Here is a 14017-nt window from a genome sequence, read left to right as displayed (position 1 = left end):
TTCTTCACAAAACCAGTACATACTTTAAGTGCATGGTATAAGTAGGAGAACTGAGACGCAGCATTAGTCTCCAGTTAAGCATTCTTCAAACTGTGGGCTGTATTCAGAGCTAAGTAGAGTTCAGAGTTCCCATGCAAAACTAAAGAAGAAAACTTCAGATAGCAAACATGTCTTGGCTGATTGACGATGTTTGGTTGAAGACGGGAAACTTTGTACATTTGGCTCATCCTTTTAATGTTTCCAATACAGTAATGAACCAGGCTTTAGTGAGTGTATATCTTTCTTCTTTTTTGTGCTATGTTCTGTTCGTTGAGGTAGAAAACTGGAAAATGAGACAGGCCATCAACAAAACAGAACAACTGACAGAACGTTCATCGTTTTTAAATTGATGTGAATGAAGCACAGTGCTGACCAGTTGAGAAATTGCTCAGCAGCCAGGTTCACATGTGATAAATGTGTACTCTACAAATATTAAAAAATAAATCCATGACTGTGTGTGTGTGTGTTTGTCAACACTTAATTTCCCTTCCATGTATCTCCTGTCTCTTTCTCTTTTAGATTTAACTCCACCATGCAGAATTTTTTCACTGGAAGAAGTAAGAAGAATGTTGCTAACGGGAACGCAGCGAGCGGAAACGAGTTGGAGGACGGTAATGATTGTTGTGCTTCTGTCTCTGATGATCCTTCATTACCTTTGCTGGGTTCAGGTAAGGCTAAACAGACAGGCTGATCATCGCTCTCAATTTGAATGGAGTTTAGGTCCATCTTCTAGTTCTGTAGTTCATAAGGATAACGAGATACTACTAAATCCTGTTGATTTATTAATTGAATTAAATTGAATAAAAAATATTGATTAAACTCTTTAGCTGAGCTCGAGAGAGAATAATGAACAACAGTTAAGACAGAACTAATAAAAAGTCAGTACTTGCACATTTAGTTATCAATGTGTTATGATTAGAAATTTTTCACACGGTACTAATTGGCCAGTATCTCATCACTGTTTATGATATGATCACAAAATTGTATCTTTTTTATATCTTAAGAGTTGTTCCTTGCTTGGAGCAAGTGTCATGTCGGTCATGTTTCACAGACTTTCATGGAACCGTTTGTCCAAATTAAAGAAGACCGTTGACTTTTGAATAGGACAGACTCAGGAGCACAAACACTGCCCAAAAATGCTGTTACATAACAGTGTATAACACCGTCATCGTGATGATAATGTGACGTATCCATGATAATGTAATATGTTGAATATCCTAATGTGCTGTATATCAGATTACAGCCACACATTTGTTTAGGTCTTGTATAAAATGAACATTGTATTTAATTTACAGTGAAATTGGGACGACACACAGTAAAGAATTGATAGTATTAATGTTATTCATGGAACTGATATTACCTAAAATAGTTTTTAAATGGTAATATTTAGAAAAATAACATTGGTAATGTATAAAAATTTATCGTGTAAGGAATTAACCACGGGTGGCATGAGTGGTTAAATATGTGTATGTATGAATGGTATTCAATTCAGGCTAAATATTTCAGTTTGAGGGGAAAATAATTCTGGTTTACACAAAAAAATCTGCACCCTTTTGTTTACACTTGAACCAGATCCATAAAGCACTTTGCTTTCTGTACTTAATATCTAATTAGAACATGCGTTTGATGTTTTCAGCAGGAATGTCCTCCTTTGGCCGTGCGGGTGTGTGCGATTTTTTTTTTTTTTTTTTTTTTTTTTTTTTTTTTAACTGCAGTCTGATAAGAAGGTAATCCCTCGTGTCCTTCCTCTTCATCATCATCTCTCTTTTTTCTTTCCTTGTGAATTCTGGCTTTTCAGCTCAATTCTGCTTTATTCGAGCCCACTAGCCTGTCTGTTTATCCGTACTAAAGCCACTCCTGCTTCTGCTTGGTCATTGTTTTATGTCTTGTTCTGGAATAAATATCTGATTTTGTACCTTTTGAATAAATGTTGAACATTAGAGGGAATTTGAGTGTAAATGAGGTTTGCCACTGTAGCAGAAGTGTTTCTGTGTTTCTTGTTTCAGTTAATTGTTGCTATGTGCCGTAATTTATTAATTAAAGGCACATTTAATTTAATTTCTTTCTTTTTTTTTTTTTTTTGTTGCTGAAACTCATGTTGCGAATTAAAAGCTGTTCATCTCCTTGCACATCATCGTGTGCATTTCTGTGGCAACACACACAATTCTAAAATGAACACAATACTAGGTATAATCACTAGTCTTTAGCTAAACTGATTTTTAACATGATATTTCATGTTATTTTTAACCTGTCTGTTTCACGAGTATGTGTCATTTCTAACAGCGCTGAATTATGAAATGATTATATTCCTACGAACGCAGTATGTCATAACGTGTATGCTGTACCCTGTGTAGTCAAACCTAGCAAGGCCTACACTCGAGGTTCAGTGGTCATGGTGGATGAGATCATCAATGCCAGTCCTCCAAATTACCGTTTTCCTGAGGCTGGACTTCGTGTCATGGTCACCAACCACTTTGGACCCAAAACTCGTCTGCGCATGGCCAGCCGTCTCATTATTACAGAGGTGCGCATCACATGACCGGTGTAGAGACTCTGTAAAAATGACATTTGAATATTAATGTCACAATATAAAAAGATCACAAGGAAGCAACTTCATAATTTTATGGTCAACTTTTAATGTTTGTTGGGTTTTAATTTATTTAACCATAGTCATTTATTTTGTCGATTTTACAAGCGTAGTTTGGCAGGAGGAATAGAAAAGGTGTTTTTCTGTAAATACGCAAAATCATTTACATGTGGACCTTTTTGCCTTTGACGCTGAAAATATTACTGCATGATAAAACAATTAAAAATTTTATCCAAATAGTAAAATTCATACAGTCCTAATATATTTCAATCGGATAATAAAATCTATACAGTGCCCTTCACTAATATTGGCACCCTTGGTAAATATGAGCAAAGAAGGCTGAGAAAATTTGCCTTTATTGTTTAATCTTTTGATCTTTTGTTAAAAAAAAAAAATCACAAACACTCTGCTCTCATGGATATCAAACCATTGCAAACACAACACAGGTTTATCAAAAAAAATCTTTGTTAAATATAGGTGTGTCACAACACAATTATTGGCACCCTTTTAGTCAATACTTTGTGCTGCTTGCTTCGATTTGCCAAGATAACAGCTCTGAGTCTTCTCCTATAACGCCTGATGAGGTTGGAGAATACATAGCAAGGGATCTGAGACCGTTCCTCCATACAGAATCTCTCCAGATCCTTCACATTTCGAGGTCCATGCTGGTGGACTCTCCTCTTCAGTTCACCCCACAGGTTTCTATGGGGTTCAGGTCAGGGGACTGGGATGGCCATGGCAGGACCTTGATTTTGTGGTCAGTAAACCATTTTTGTGTTGATTTTGATGATGTTTTGGATCATTGTCCTGCTGGAAGATCCAACCATGGCTCATTTTAATATTTCTGGCAGAGGCAGTCAGGTTTTCATTTAATATCTGTTGATATTTGATAGAGTCCATGATTCCATGTATCCTAACAAAATGTCCAGATCGTCTGGCAGAAAAACAGTCCCAAAACATTAAAGAGCCACCACCATATTTAACCGTGGGCATGAGGTACTTTTCCACATGGCTACCTCTCTGTGTGCACCAGAACCACCTCTGGTGTTTATTACTAAAAAGCTCTATTTTGGTTTGATCTGACCGTAGAACCCGATCCCATTTGAAGTTCCAGTAGTGTCTGGCACACTGAAGACGCTTGAGTTTGTTTTGGATGAGAGTAGAGGCTTTTCTCTTGAAACACTTCCAAACAACTTGTGGTGATGTCGGTGACTTCAGATTGTAGTTTTGGAGACTTTCTGACCCCAAGACACAACTAACTTCTGCAATTCTCCAGCTGTGATCCTTGGAGATTTTTTGGCCACTCGAATCGTCCTCTTCACAGTGCGTTGAGACGATATAGACACACGTCCAATTCCAGGTTGATTCATAACATTTCCAGTTCACTGGAACTTCTTAATTATTGTCCTGGTGGTGAAAATGGGCATTTTCAATGCTTGTGCTATTTTCTTACAGCCACTTCCCATTTTGTGAAGCTCAACAACCCTTTGCTGCACATCACAGCTATATTCCTTGGTCTTACCCATTGTTATGAATGACTAAGAGAATTTGGCCCATGTGTTACCTCATATTTATACCCCTGGGAAACAGGAAGTCATGGTTGAACAATTTCCTGTTTGTAGTCCCTCAGGTGTACTAAAAAATGTAAAATATTGATGGGAATATACTTAAAATACATCTTTCTCATATGAATTCATAGGGGTCCCAATAATTGTTGCACACTTATATTTATATACTATAAATGTACACTTTGACCCATTTCTAGTGCTTATGCAGTTCCTTAAATCCAATTGCCTAAATAATTAGTATAATAATGTGCTAAAATAATGCTGCTTTTTTTTTGTGCAGAGGCAGAAGTTGGTTCGTGGAGCGAATGGTGTTGAGGTGGCAGTGGTGGATGGAAAGAGTGACATTGAGAACGGGAATGTGCCAGAGGACAAGCCAAGTGAGGAAGAGGATGGAGAACTGACCTCACCGTTCACTATACCAAGTAAGGGAGACCTAGAGAAAAGAAAAGGGTGTAGTAAATCTGTAGCAGCATTTGCTGACGGAAAGATTAACCTAAGTGGATCCTTTCTATTTAACTTCTTAACAGCAACGATGTGACTGCAGTGCTCAATGTACTGTGTAAATGTTATGCCTTCAGTACCCATCACTGGTGTAGTTGACAATAAAGATTAAAGATTTTTGAGGTTCTTTTTAAATCAATGCTTTAGGCAGAAGCTTTTGGAGGTCATATTGAGGTCACCATTCAGCTCCAAACACATGCACACATTTTGGATTATATCTTTTTGAGAAACTGATATTCACATGAATAAAAAAAACCCCACTGTAATGTTTCCTTGATTGGATCTATAGAAAGCTGTCAATCATTCCTGCTTTATCGCTGAGTAAAGAATCCATTATTGTGGGAAAAGAAGACACAAATAGGGAGTGCCTCATATTCTGTTCTCTCACAGTGTGTCTCTGCTGTTCTGTGTGGAAATAAATGCTAAAACAATTAAAATCTGAGTTCGCCTAAACACACACTTATGCGTGGAAGTTGACATTTATTGAAAAATTAATTATGGATTTGCTAAATGAGATTTTAAGTGTCTGAGATAGCAGCCTCTGTTTTTAAGCCAATTTGTAAAGGAATGTAATCTTAATAATCCGGTTAATTTAGTCTTTTTGAGTGTGGCCTTTCTGTTACAAAACAAACAACCAAAAAATACACATTTTCTATTCAAAATGGTTATTAACTAAATTTTAATTTTTCAATTAAATATATTCAGCCCAAAACATTTCTTCCAAGATTCCTGTGGTTCCTATCTAAATGCAAAAACAACAACAAACAAACAAACAAACAAAAAACTGAGGAAAAACTGGGGTTGCGTATTAGTATTTAGAAAAAAAAATTCCGAATAAACTAAATGACCCTACTGTAAATGATGTAAAAGACGTGATTAAAAATTGGTTGCTATTTTTATTATTATTATTATTATTATTATTTTTTAGCTGTGCAACGGTCCTTTTGTATCGCCAATTCTGAGACAAAAATATTTTCAGAAATTTGAGACCAATATCTATGGCAACATTGCATTAACTGATTAAGCCAGTATTATGTTCTTTTTCAATCAATCGCTCGGTATCTCACTATGGAAGATGCCTCAGACGCCAGTTGCACCACGTCTCTCTGAAGGACGGACCAATCACAGCTCATGACAAGGAGCCCACCCCCTGCCTATATATAAATGACTGTGATCCCCGAAACGGCATTCTCGTTCTCTTCCCCATGAAGACTTTCCTTAAACCTAGGCTGTGCTGCTTCAATTCACAAACGTACCGTCAAGGTTGACGTTGCCGAACGCAGTGCAGTTAAAATCTGTTGTGGATTCTCTGCTAGTTATTGAGCTTCTTGACTTCGCTTTCATTAGCAGTGTCTCCTATCCCAGCTAACGTGTTAAGGCAAGCCAAGTTTACTTGATTGTCTGACTCACCATGTCTGTGTTAAAGGTCACTGTAGAGAAAGGGAAAGATGCCCCTTCATGCTCATATCCGGTGGCATGTGCATTCATGATCTTGGGTAGGGATCCGCATCTGATGTGTATTGAATGCATGGGTGTCAAGCATGCTCAGGCTGCACTGGTGGATGCGGCAAGTTGCGGATTTTGGAAAGAAGGCTTTGGGTGGCTGCATCTTCTAAAGATGATCCATGTGTCTCTACCATCCCTCCTTTGGCTAAGGAGGTTTATGGGACCGCTCCCCCATGGGAACTTTCTTCATGGGGGGATATTATGGATCCAGAGTCCCCTGAGTTTACTTCACTTTTCGACCTGCAGCTACTTGCAGAAGGCAATGAGGTGGAGGGATATGAGGAGGATGAAATTGTTAGCTCGCCTCCTCCAAGATGAGGTGGATGATGAGGAGGATGACACTATCCTGTCTGCAGCCCAAGCGTCCAGTCACGTGAGTGCTTAAAGTGGAAAATTAGCGTTGATGCTGGTGGGTTGTGACCTAGTGGAGGTTTGTAAGCGTGCGGCAGCTAAGCTCTGCATTGCTTGGCCTGTAACTCCTGGGGATCCAGGAGTTATTAAATGGGATATCCACGAAGGGAAAAGCCTCCCTTTTTGCCTTCCCCCAGAGAAACAACTGCTTCCCACTTTGCTGGCGTGTGTAGCAGAAATGAAACAATCATGGGAAAACCCTTTTCTCATCGTGTGCCCGTCAAAGGCTACTAGTCGCTTGATGTGAGCAAGATGGAGGGACTTGGGCTCTATAACCCTCCCATGGTTGAACAATCAGTGGCTCACCACCTGCATCCAAACAAGTGGACGACTCTCTGCCAGTCACTCCCTCCCTGGGTAACTGGAACGCTTCACCGCTTCCATGTACCAGAAAATGTATAAATCATCAGCATTGTCGATGCGGGCACTTAGGCCATCAACAATGAAGTGACATTATCAAGCAGAGTTATTGGAGGAGCTGGGCACTCAGCTGGGCGCTGACAATCCAATCCCGGTGGTCTGGGAGGAGATCTCTAACATAATAGACCTCAATCTACGCACCACACATGGTGCGGTGCAAAGCTGTGACCGTGCTAAGGCTCCGTTACGGGCAAGAGGTTGCTTTGGCTTAATCTCTCGAGCATCAGGGACAGGGAGAAATTAGATTTTCCTGGTGCTCATGTACATTCGAGTGGGTTGTTCGGCCTTCAGAAAAAGGAAGGCGGGGCATTTGACAATTGTAATCTCTGCATGGGGATGGAAGAAAAGAGCTATAAGAGGGATTCCGGTGGGGGAAACTCAGAAGGGCTATTACTCTCATTATTTTCTAATTCCAAAGAAAGATTGGGGTTTGTGCCCAATAATGGACCTACATGCTCTAAACAAGCACTTAAGGAAGTACAAATTCAAGATGTTCACAGTTGGGGCTCTCACTCGTTCGGTCCGCCGGGGCGATTGGTTCGCCGTGGTCGATCTAAAGGATGCTTACTTTAACATAAGCATCTATCCTGCTCACAGGAAATATCTCAGGTTTTTCTTTTGGAGCGACGTGTATGAATTTGTTACTCTTCCATTCAGCCTCAACCTAGCTCCGCACGTTCTGCAGGTGCATAGAGACAGCGTTATCGCCTATGAGACACAAGGGTCTCAGAATATTTGCTCATTGCGGGAAAGTGCGGAATGGAACACAGAGATGCTCACGTCTCATCTCACGAATCTGGGATTCAGAATCAACTATACCAAAAGCCAGCTGATTCCATCTCAGGAGATAGAGTATGCTCTCGGAGAGGAGTATATTGGCATTTTATCAGTGCCTAGCATAAACCTGGTATTGGTCAGGACCTGTCTCCATCTGTCTGTGGTCCCTCTAGGCTTGGTCAAAATGAAAGACTTCCAACTATAGGTAGCTGTGAGACGTCTGTGTCCTTTTCGGCACCTCACGCACAGAGTGAGAATAATCGTGTGTGATGGCTCTTCATCAGTGGAGAAACCTCTGTGTATTCCAGGCAGGGGTTCTGCTGGGGAGCGTGTCTCTGAGAAAAGTAGTGACAACAGATGCATCCCTGACTGGCGGGGGGGCTGTTTGTCAGGGCAGATTGGTAAATGGTCGCTGGATGCCGCAGCTTTGTAAACTTCACATAAATCTTTGAGTTGATTCTGGCCCTGAAACATTTTCTCCCATTCTTGAAATTGTTTTATGTTCTGGTCAAGACAGACAACACAATGGTGGTGGCATATCTCAATTGCCAAGGGGGAATGCATTTTTTTGTAACTGCACAATCTTGCCCACAAACCGATTGTCTGGGGCACTGCACACTTGAGCTCACTGTGTGTGATGCAAATTCCAAGGAGTCCTGAATGTAGGTTTGGATATCCTTTCAAGGGACCCCCACCCCAAGTCAGTCTTTGGGTCTGGCCCGTGAAGGGTTGAATTTAAGTATACTCTGGTTTCCCCAGGAAGTTCTAAACATTGTCCAGAGCACTAGAGCCCCATCAATGCACTCGCTGTATGATCTTAAACGGCGTATGTTTGAGGATTGGTCTACTTGTATAGGAGTTTTTAGTGTGTGGTGAGTGATATACTTTGCTTTTTGCAAAGCTTAATAAACAATGTGAGGGCATTTTCTTCTATTAAAGTTTACTTGGCTGCTATTTCGGCTCGTCACGTAGGTTTCAAAGAAGTTTCAGTGGGACAGAATCGTCTTCTATGCCATTTTATGAAGGGACTGAAGCGTTTGAGACCAGTGTTGAAGTGGCTGGTCCCGTCAAGAACCTCTGCATAGTGTTCATATTAAGCTCCTCTCTCTGCTTTAGTCTCAGCTAAATGAGTGGGTGAGTTACATGTCTTTTCGGTTCATCAAGCATGTCTGAATTTCAGTCCAGATGACAGCAAGGTTATGCTGCTGCCTAACCCAGCTTTCATTCCCAAAGTCAGTGATTCAGCTTATAACTGCTCTGCTTTGGAGTTGCATGACTTTTACCCCCTCCTTTTTCTTCAAAGGAGGAGCAGAAATTGCACTTTGTGTCCTGTAAAAGTGTTACACTATTACATAAACGGGACACGATCGTTCAGGAGGAATGATCAGTTATTTGTTTCATGGGCCACTCAATGTTAGGGTAAGCCGATCTCCTCGCAGCGCCTTTTCCATTGGATGGTGGAGGAAATTCAATTGGTCTATACATCTAGGGGTCTTCATTCCCTGGTGGGTTTAAGGGCTCATTCTACAAGGGGTATGGCTACCTAATGGGCATTGTTCATGGTAATTTTGGTGGGAGATATTTGTGTGGGCAAGCTTAGCTTCCCCTCATACATGTATCAGATTTTACTGTCTCTGTCACTGCACCGTCTATGGCTCATGCAATTCTTAAAGTTGGCTCTTTGGAGAATTGAAAGGTTATCTTACTTTCGTGCCGGCTCTGTTCGGCGGCTTCAGGAAGCGTGCGTTACAGGAATTGGCTATATCATTCCCATAGTGAGATACTGAGTGATTGTTTGAAAGAGAAGGTTGGGTCCAAGAAGCCCTGCTAATAAAGCATTCACAGTGTGTTCTGTAGGAAATTTTTATTAATGTATGTGATACTAGCAAAGCAGTCACTCTGTAAAATGCTAGTGGTGCAAATCACTCAGTTATAATAGTGTATGCGCTTGTGAGTGAACGGAGCTCAATTTTATAAGTTGTGTACTTGTGCTCTTTTTAGATGGCTATGAGATTGGCGGGATTTGAAATCAAGGTATCTTGACAGCAGCACAACTTTTTTGACAGCTGCACCAGTTGGAACTGCCAGTGTTGGATCAGAGTCCTTTATTGCTTCGTTGTTCATGTAGGATCTGTTATTGAGGTGTGTTTGTGTACGTACGTGTGTGTGTTTAGAGGGCTGCATGAACAAGACAAAATGGCTGATCTCATGGCCTCTGCTGCTTCTGCTGTTCTTCACCATCCCAAACTGTGCCAGACCTCGCTGGGAGAAGTACTTCATGCTGTCCTTCATCCTCTCGACTGTCTGGATCGCAGTCTTCTCCTACTTTATGGTGTGGATGGTAAGTGTGGAATAGACGCCTTTTCAATTTCGTCTTTTATCATAGTCCCTTGTTTTGTTGACCTCTTAGCTTACGTGCTGTTTTAGGTGACCATCATCGGGTACACGCTCGGCATTCCAGATGTTATCATGGGCATCACGTTTCTGGCAGCTGGCACTAGTGTTCCGGATTGCATTGCCAGCCTGATTGTTGCTCGCCAAGGTTCGTCTCAGCTATTCAAATATCACGTTTACTGTTTTTTGGAGAGGTTTTTGTTATGATTCCCAACTTGTGAACAAGTTCCCGAGCTCTGGCAAATTATAGGTTTATATGATACATACAATTCTAATACAATATCAGTTCTATAGTAACAAGTCATTCACAGGGACTTGCATGGTGGTACTCTACATAATCTAAGCCTATTATTCAACAGATTAGCCTATATATGAACTCAGACATGCTATTCAAACCTTATTAAGCAGTGCCCAATCCTCAAAATTAAACCCTCTCAGAAATCCTTTCAGATTAGCCCTTGTTACTTAGCTTGAATTGAGCATTCTGTACAGCAGTCTGTATGGCTTAAAATCAGCTGAGGCTTTGTCAATTTAGCTCAGTTTAGTACGTAAATATGACTTAAAAATCCTTGTGTAACCAGACTCCTGTTCGATTAGCTCATGTTAGGGAGATAGTACTAGCCGAAGAGATTGTCAGCATTATTAAACAAAACTCCTTGAATTCTGCCTACTTTGCTCATGCTAGCTGGCTGGCTAGCATTAGCTGTGAAGATTTGTGAATTCCTGAATAGTGCTCGAAATCCTCTCAGAATTGCTGTCAGCTTAGCTCATGTTGGCTAACAAAACATATAAAAATGTACACGGCAATGACTTTCATTCTGCTAACTGAAGACATTTGAGTCGTTGCTTCATTTCTATTTTGTATAAAGCTAGACTTTAAAGGAAGAACTTCTCGCTGCTCTGTCATATGTGGAACTGACTTCCCTGCTGAAATAAAAACAATAGAAATTCTGATGGTTTCTACTACAAATACCATTACAAACCTTCAGCTAACCATTGAAACCATTACCATTATTGGTCCTTAATGGTATCCATTAGACATAACATGCCACCAATAGAAGGCAACAAATTACCAGTAGAGACCTTCAGGGACTATTACAGTTTCCATTAAACCCAATGCAATTCCCATTATAACCAATACAACCATTACAAATTCTGTGAGGGTTTCTATTGATTTTATTCAACAGGGTTGACCAAAAAAACAGCACAACTCGCATTAAATACAATATAAATAAAAAAGGACAAACGTATAGGATTTACTATGTGGGTATCTGTTGTTATTTTTCACTTACCTTTTTTTTTTTTTTTTAATGATTTTGTATGAGTTTCAGTCACATTTATTTATGTAAGCACTATGTCCCTGACTATGGCTGTGCGGACTGGTTGTGTGACGTGTGTGTGTGTGTGTGTGTGTGTGTGTGTGCGCGCTGCAGGTCTGGGCGACATGGCTGTGTCTAACAGCATCGGCAGTAACGTGTTTGACATCCTGGTGGGGCTCGGATTGCCGTGGGCTCTGCAGACGATGGCCATCAACTACGGCTCAGTGGTAAAATCATCCACTTTGTGATCGCTTAAACTGGTCTCGGGTCATTAACTGTAATGTGGCACAGCTTTTGGGCTGATATTGGAATATAGTGTTTTTATAGAGGCTTTATGCTCAATGCTTAGCAATGTTCTGTCCCACTGAGTTAGGATGTGTCTTCACATTTGTTTAAAAGCCCTCAATATATTCATCTCAGTGATCAACATAAACAATGCTGAGCACTGCCTATGCTCTGGGATCTTCCTGATATGGCAGGGATATGAAATGAGATGTGGAGGAAATGGGACATGACTAACATCACTTTTGTTTTTTAAAAACACTGATTTCATCTTGTTTCTTAAATAGTACTGTGGTTCACTAAAAATCTGCAAACCACCAGGAGCCCGTGATTTAATGTTAGTTTTATTTATTTATTTATTTATTTTATTTTATTTTAAATAAGCATAACGATGTTGACCAGTATTAAGTAGAGTCAGAGTTATTGTTTTATTTATAGTTATTATAATAGTGGGGGTGCACGGTGGCTTAGTGGTTAGAATTTTTGCTTGCACCTCTGGGGTTGGGGTTCGAATCCCACCTTCGCCATGGGTGTGAACTTTGCATGTTCTTCAGGGGTTTCCTCCGGGTACTCTGGTTTCCTCCCCCAGTCCAAAGACTTGCGTTGTAGGGATTACCAAATGGTGTGTGAAAAGGTGCGTGTGTAATTGTGCCCTGCGATGGGCTGGCACCTCGTCCATAGTGTCCCCTGGCTTGTCCCTGGGATACGCTCCAGGCTCCATGTGTAGGATAAAAGGTTCAGAAAATGGATGAATGGATAATTATAATCCTACCAGGTTTGAATACTGTCTGTGTGCAGTTTCTGTGCATGTTCTCCGCGTGTATTTCCACTGGGTTCTCCGGTTTCTTCCAACATCTCAAAAAAAGGCGTTAAGTGGACTGGCTAAGATAAATTCCCCCTAGATGTGACTGAGTATATGAGATCCAGTGGGTATTCCTGTGGCGTGTATCCCAATGTTCCTAGGATAGACTCCAAATCCACCATGACCCTGACCAGGATAAAATGCTTACTGACAATGAATGTATAAATGAAGTCTTGGTGTGATTGTTATAAAGTGGGGTTTGATTAAATTTTAAATTTTAAACTGCTAGGAGGTCTTTGGCTGCAAACATTTTGCATAAAATAAACTGAGCTTTTTGCATAAACACCATTTACACTCACATGAGGAATGTTTGGCGTGGTTCCTCTCGGGGAAGTGTCTTAACCTGGTCTTTTCTGCTCTCTCATTCAGGTGATGATAAACAGTCGAGGGTTAGTGTACTCTGTTGTGCTGCTGCTTGGCTCCGTCGCTCTCACTGTGGGTGTGATTTTACACACACACACACACACACACACACACCAAAACAAAGTTGCTTTTGCTGACTTGGTTAAAAAGATGCTTTATTGAAGCTTGAAGTTGTCTTAGTGTCCACAAATGAACATGTAAACAGACTTTATTAGCTCTCATAAGACACTGCTGCAGTTGTCAAGTGCAATCAATCTCTGGCTGAAAGAACAGTATGCTTAGTACTTACTCTTCAAATAGGTGTGTAGCTGCTATTATATGAACACCCCAGGGAATACAGTTTATAGCGCAAACCCGAGTGTTCTATTAAACATTCAGGAAAGCTTGAATGAGGGGGAAAAAAGTTAGAAATATGATCAAATGCAGAGTTTCCAGATCAGAGTTCTGAAGTCTAATCACCATGCTTGATTAACAGTCTGTGATTGATGAGGGCGACACTTACTCTGCTTATGTTAGCTTAGCAATGTCAACCATACAATGTGAACCCTTTAGAATTTTCTATATTTCTGCATAAATATGACCTGTAATATCATTATATTTTCACACAAGTACTAAAAGTAGATAAAGAGAACTCAATTAAACAAATGAGACAAAAATATTATACTTGGTCATTTATTTATTGAGGAAAATGATCCAATATTACACTATTATTGCTCCAATATACTATTAATACTCCAATATTATTGCTGCACAAGGGGGTCACACCAGATACTGAAAGCACTGAGAGGTTCACATACTTTTGCCACTCACATATGTGAACCTCTCAGTGCTTTCAGTATCTGGTGTGACCCCCTTGTGCAGCAATAACTACAACTAAACACGTCCAGTAATTGTTGATCAGTCCTGCACATCGGCTTGGAGGAATTTTAACCCGTTCCTCAGTACAGAACTCTGGGATGTTCATGTGTTTCCTCACATGAACTGCTTG

The 14017-nt window shown here is 40.4% G+C and overlaps 1 protein-coding gene across 1 annotated transcript in view; it reads left to right on the top strand.

Moving 5' to 3' along the window:
• Positions 1–14017, top strand: part of slc24a4b (solute carrier family 24 member 4b) — a 61783-nt gene that overhangs the window by 44335 nt on the left and 3431 nt on the right. Inside the window, exons 10-16 of the mRNA XM_017455444.3 lie at positions 559–650; positions 2394–2563; positions 4475–4616; positions 9984–10150; positions 10237–10351; positions 11637–11749; positions 13036–13101. Coding sequence (XP_017310933.1) covers positions 559–650; positions 2394–2563; positions 4475–4616; positions 9984–10150; positions 10237–10351; positions 11637–11749; positions 13036–13101 — 865 coding nt within the window. The remainder of the gene's footprint in view (positions 1–558; positions 651–2393; positions 2564–4474; positions 4617–9983; positions 10151–10236; positions 10352–11636; positions 11750–13035; positions 13102–14017) is intronic.

This window comes from Ictalurus punctatus, chromosome 25 (assembly GCF_001660625.3).
Source record: "Ictalurus punctatus breed USDA103 chromosome 25, Coco_2.0, whole genome shotgun sequence".
Taxonomy (NCBI): Eukaryota; Metazoa; Chordata; class Actinopteri; order Siluriformes; family Ictaluridae; genus Ictalurus; species Ictalurus punctatus.
The sequence above is the reverse complement of the archived record's forward strand: the minus strand, read 5'-3'. Positions and strand labels throughout refer to the sequence as shown.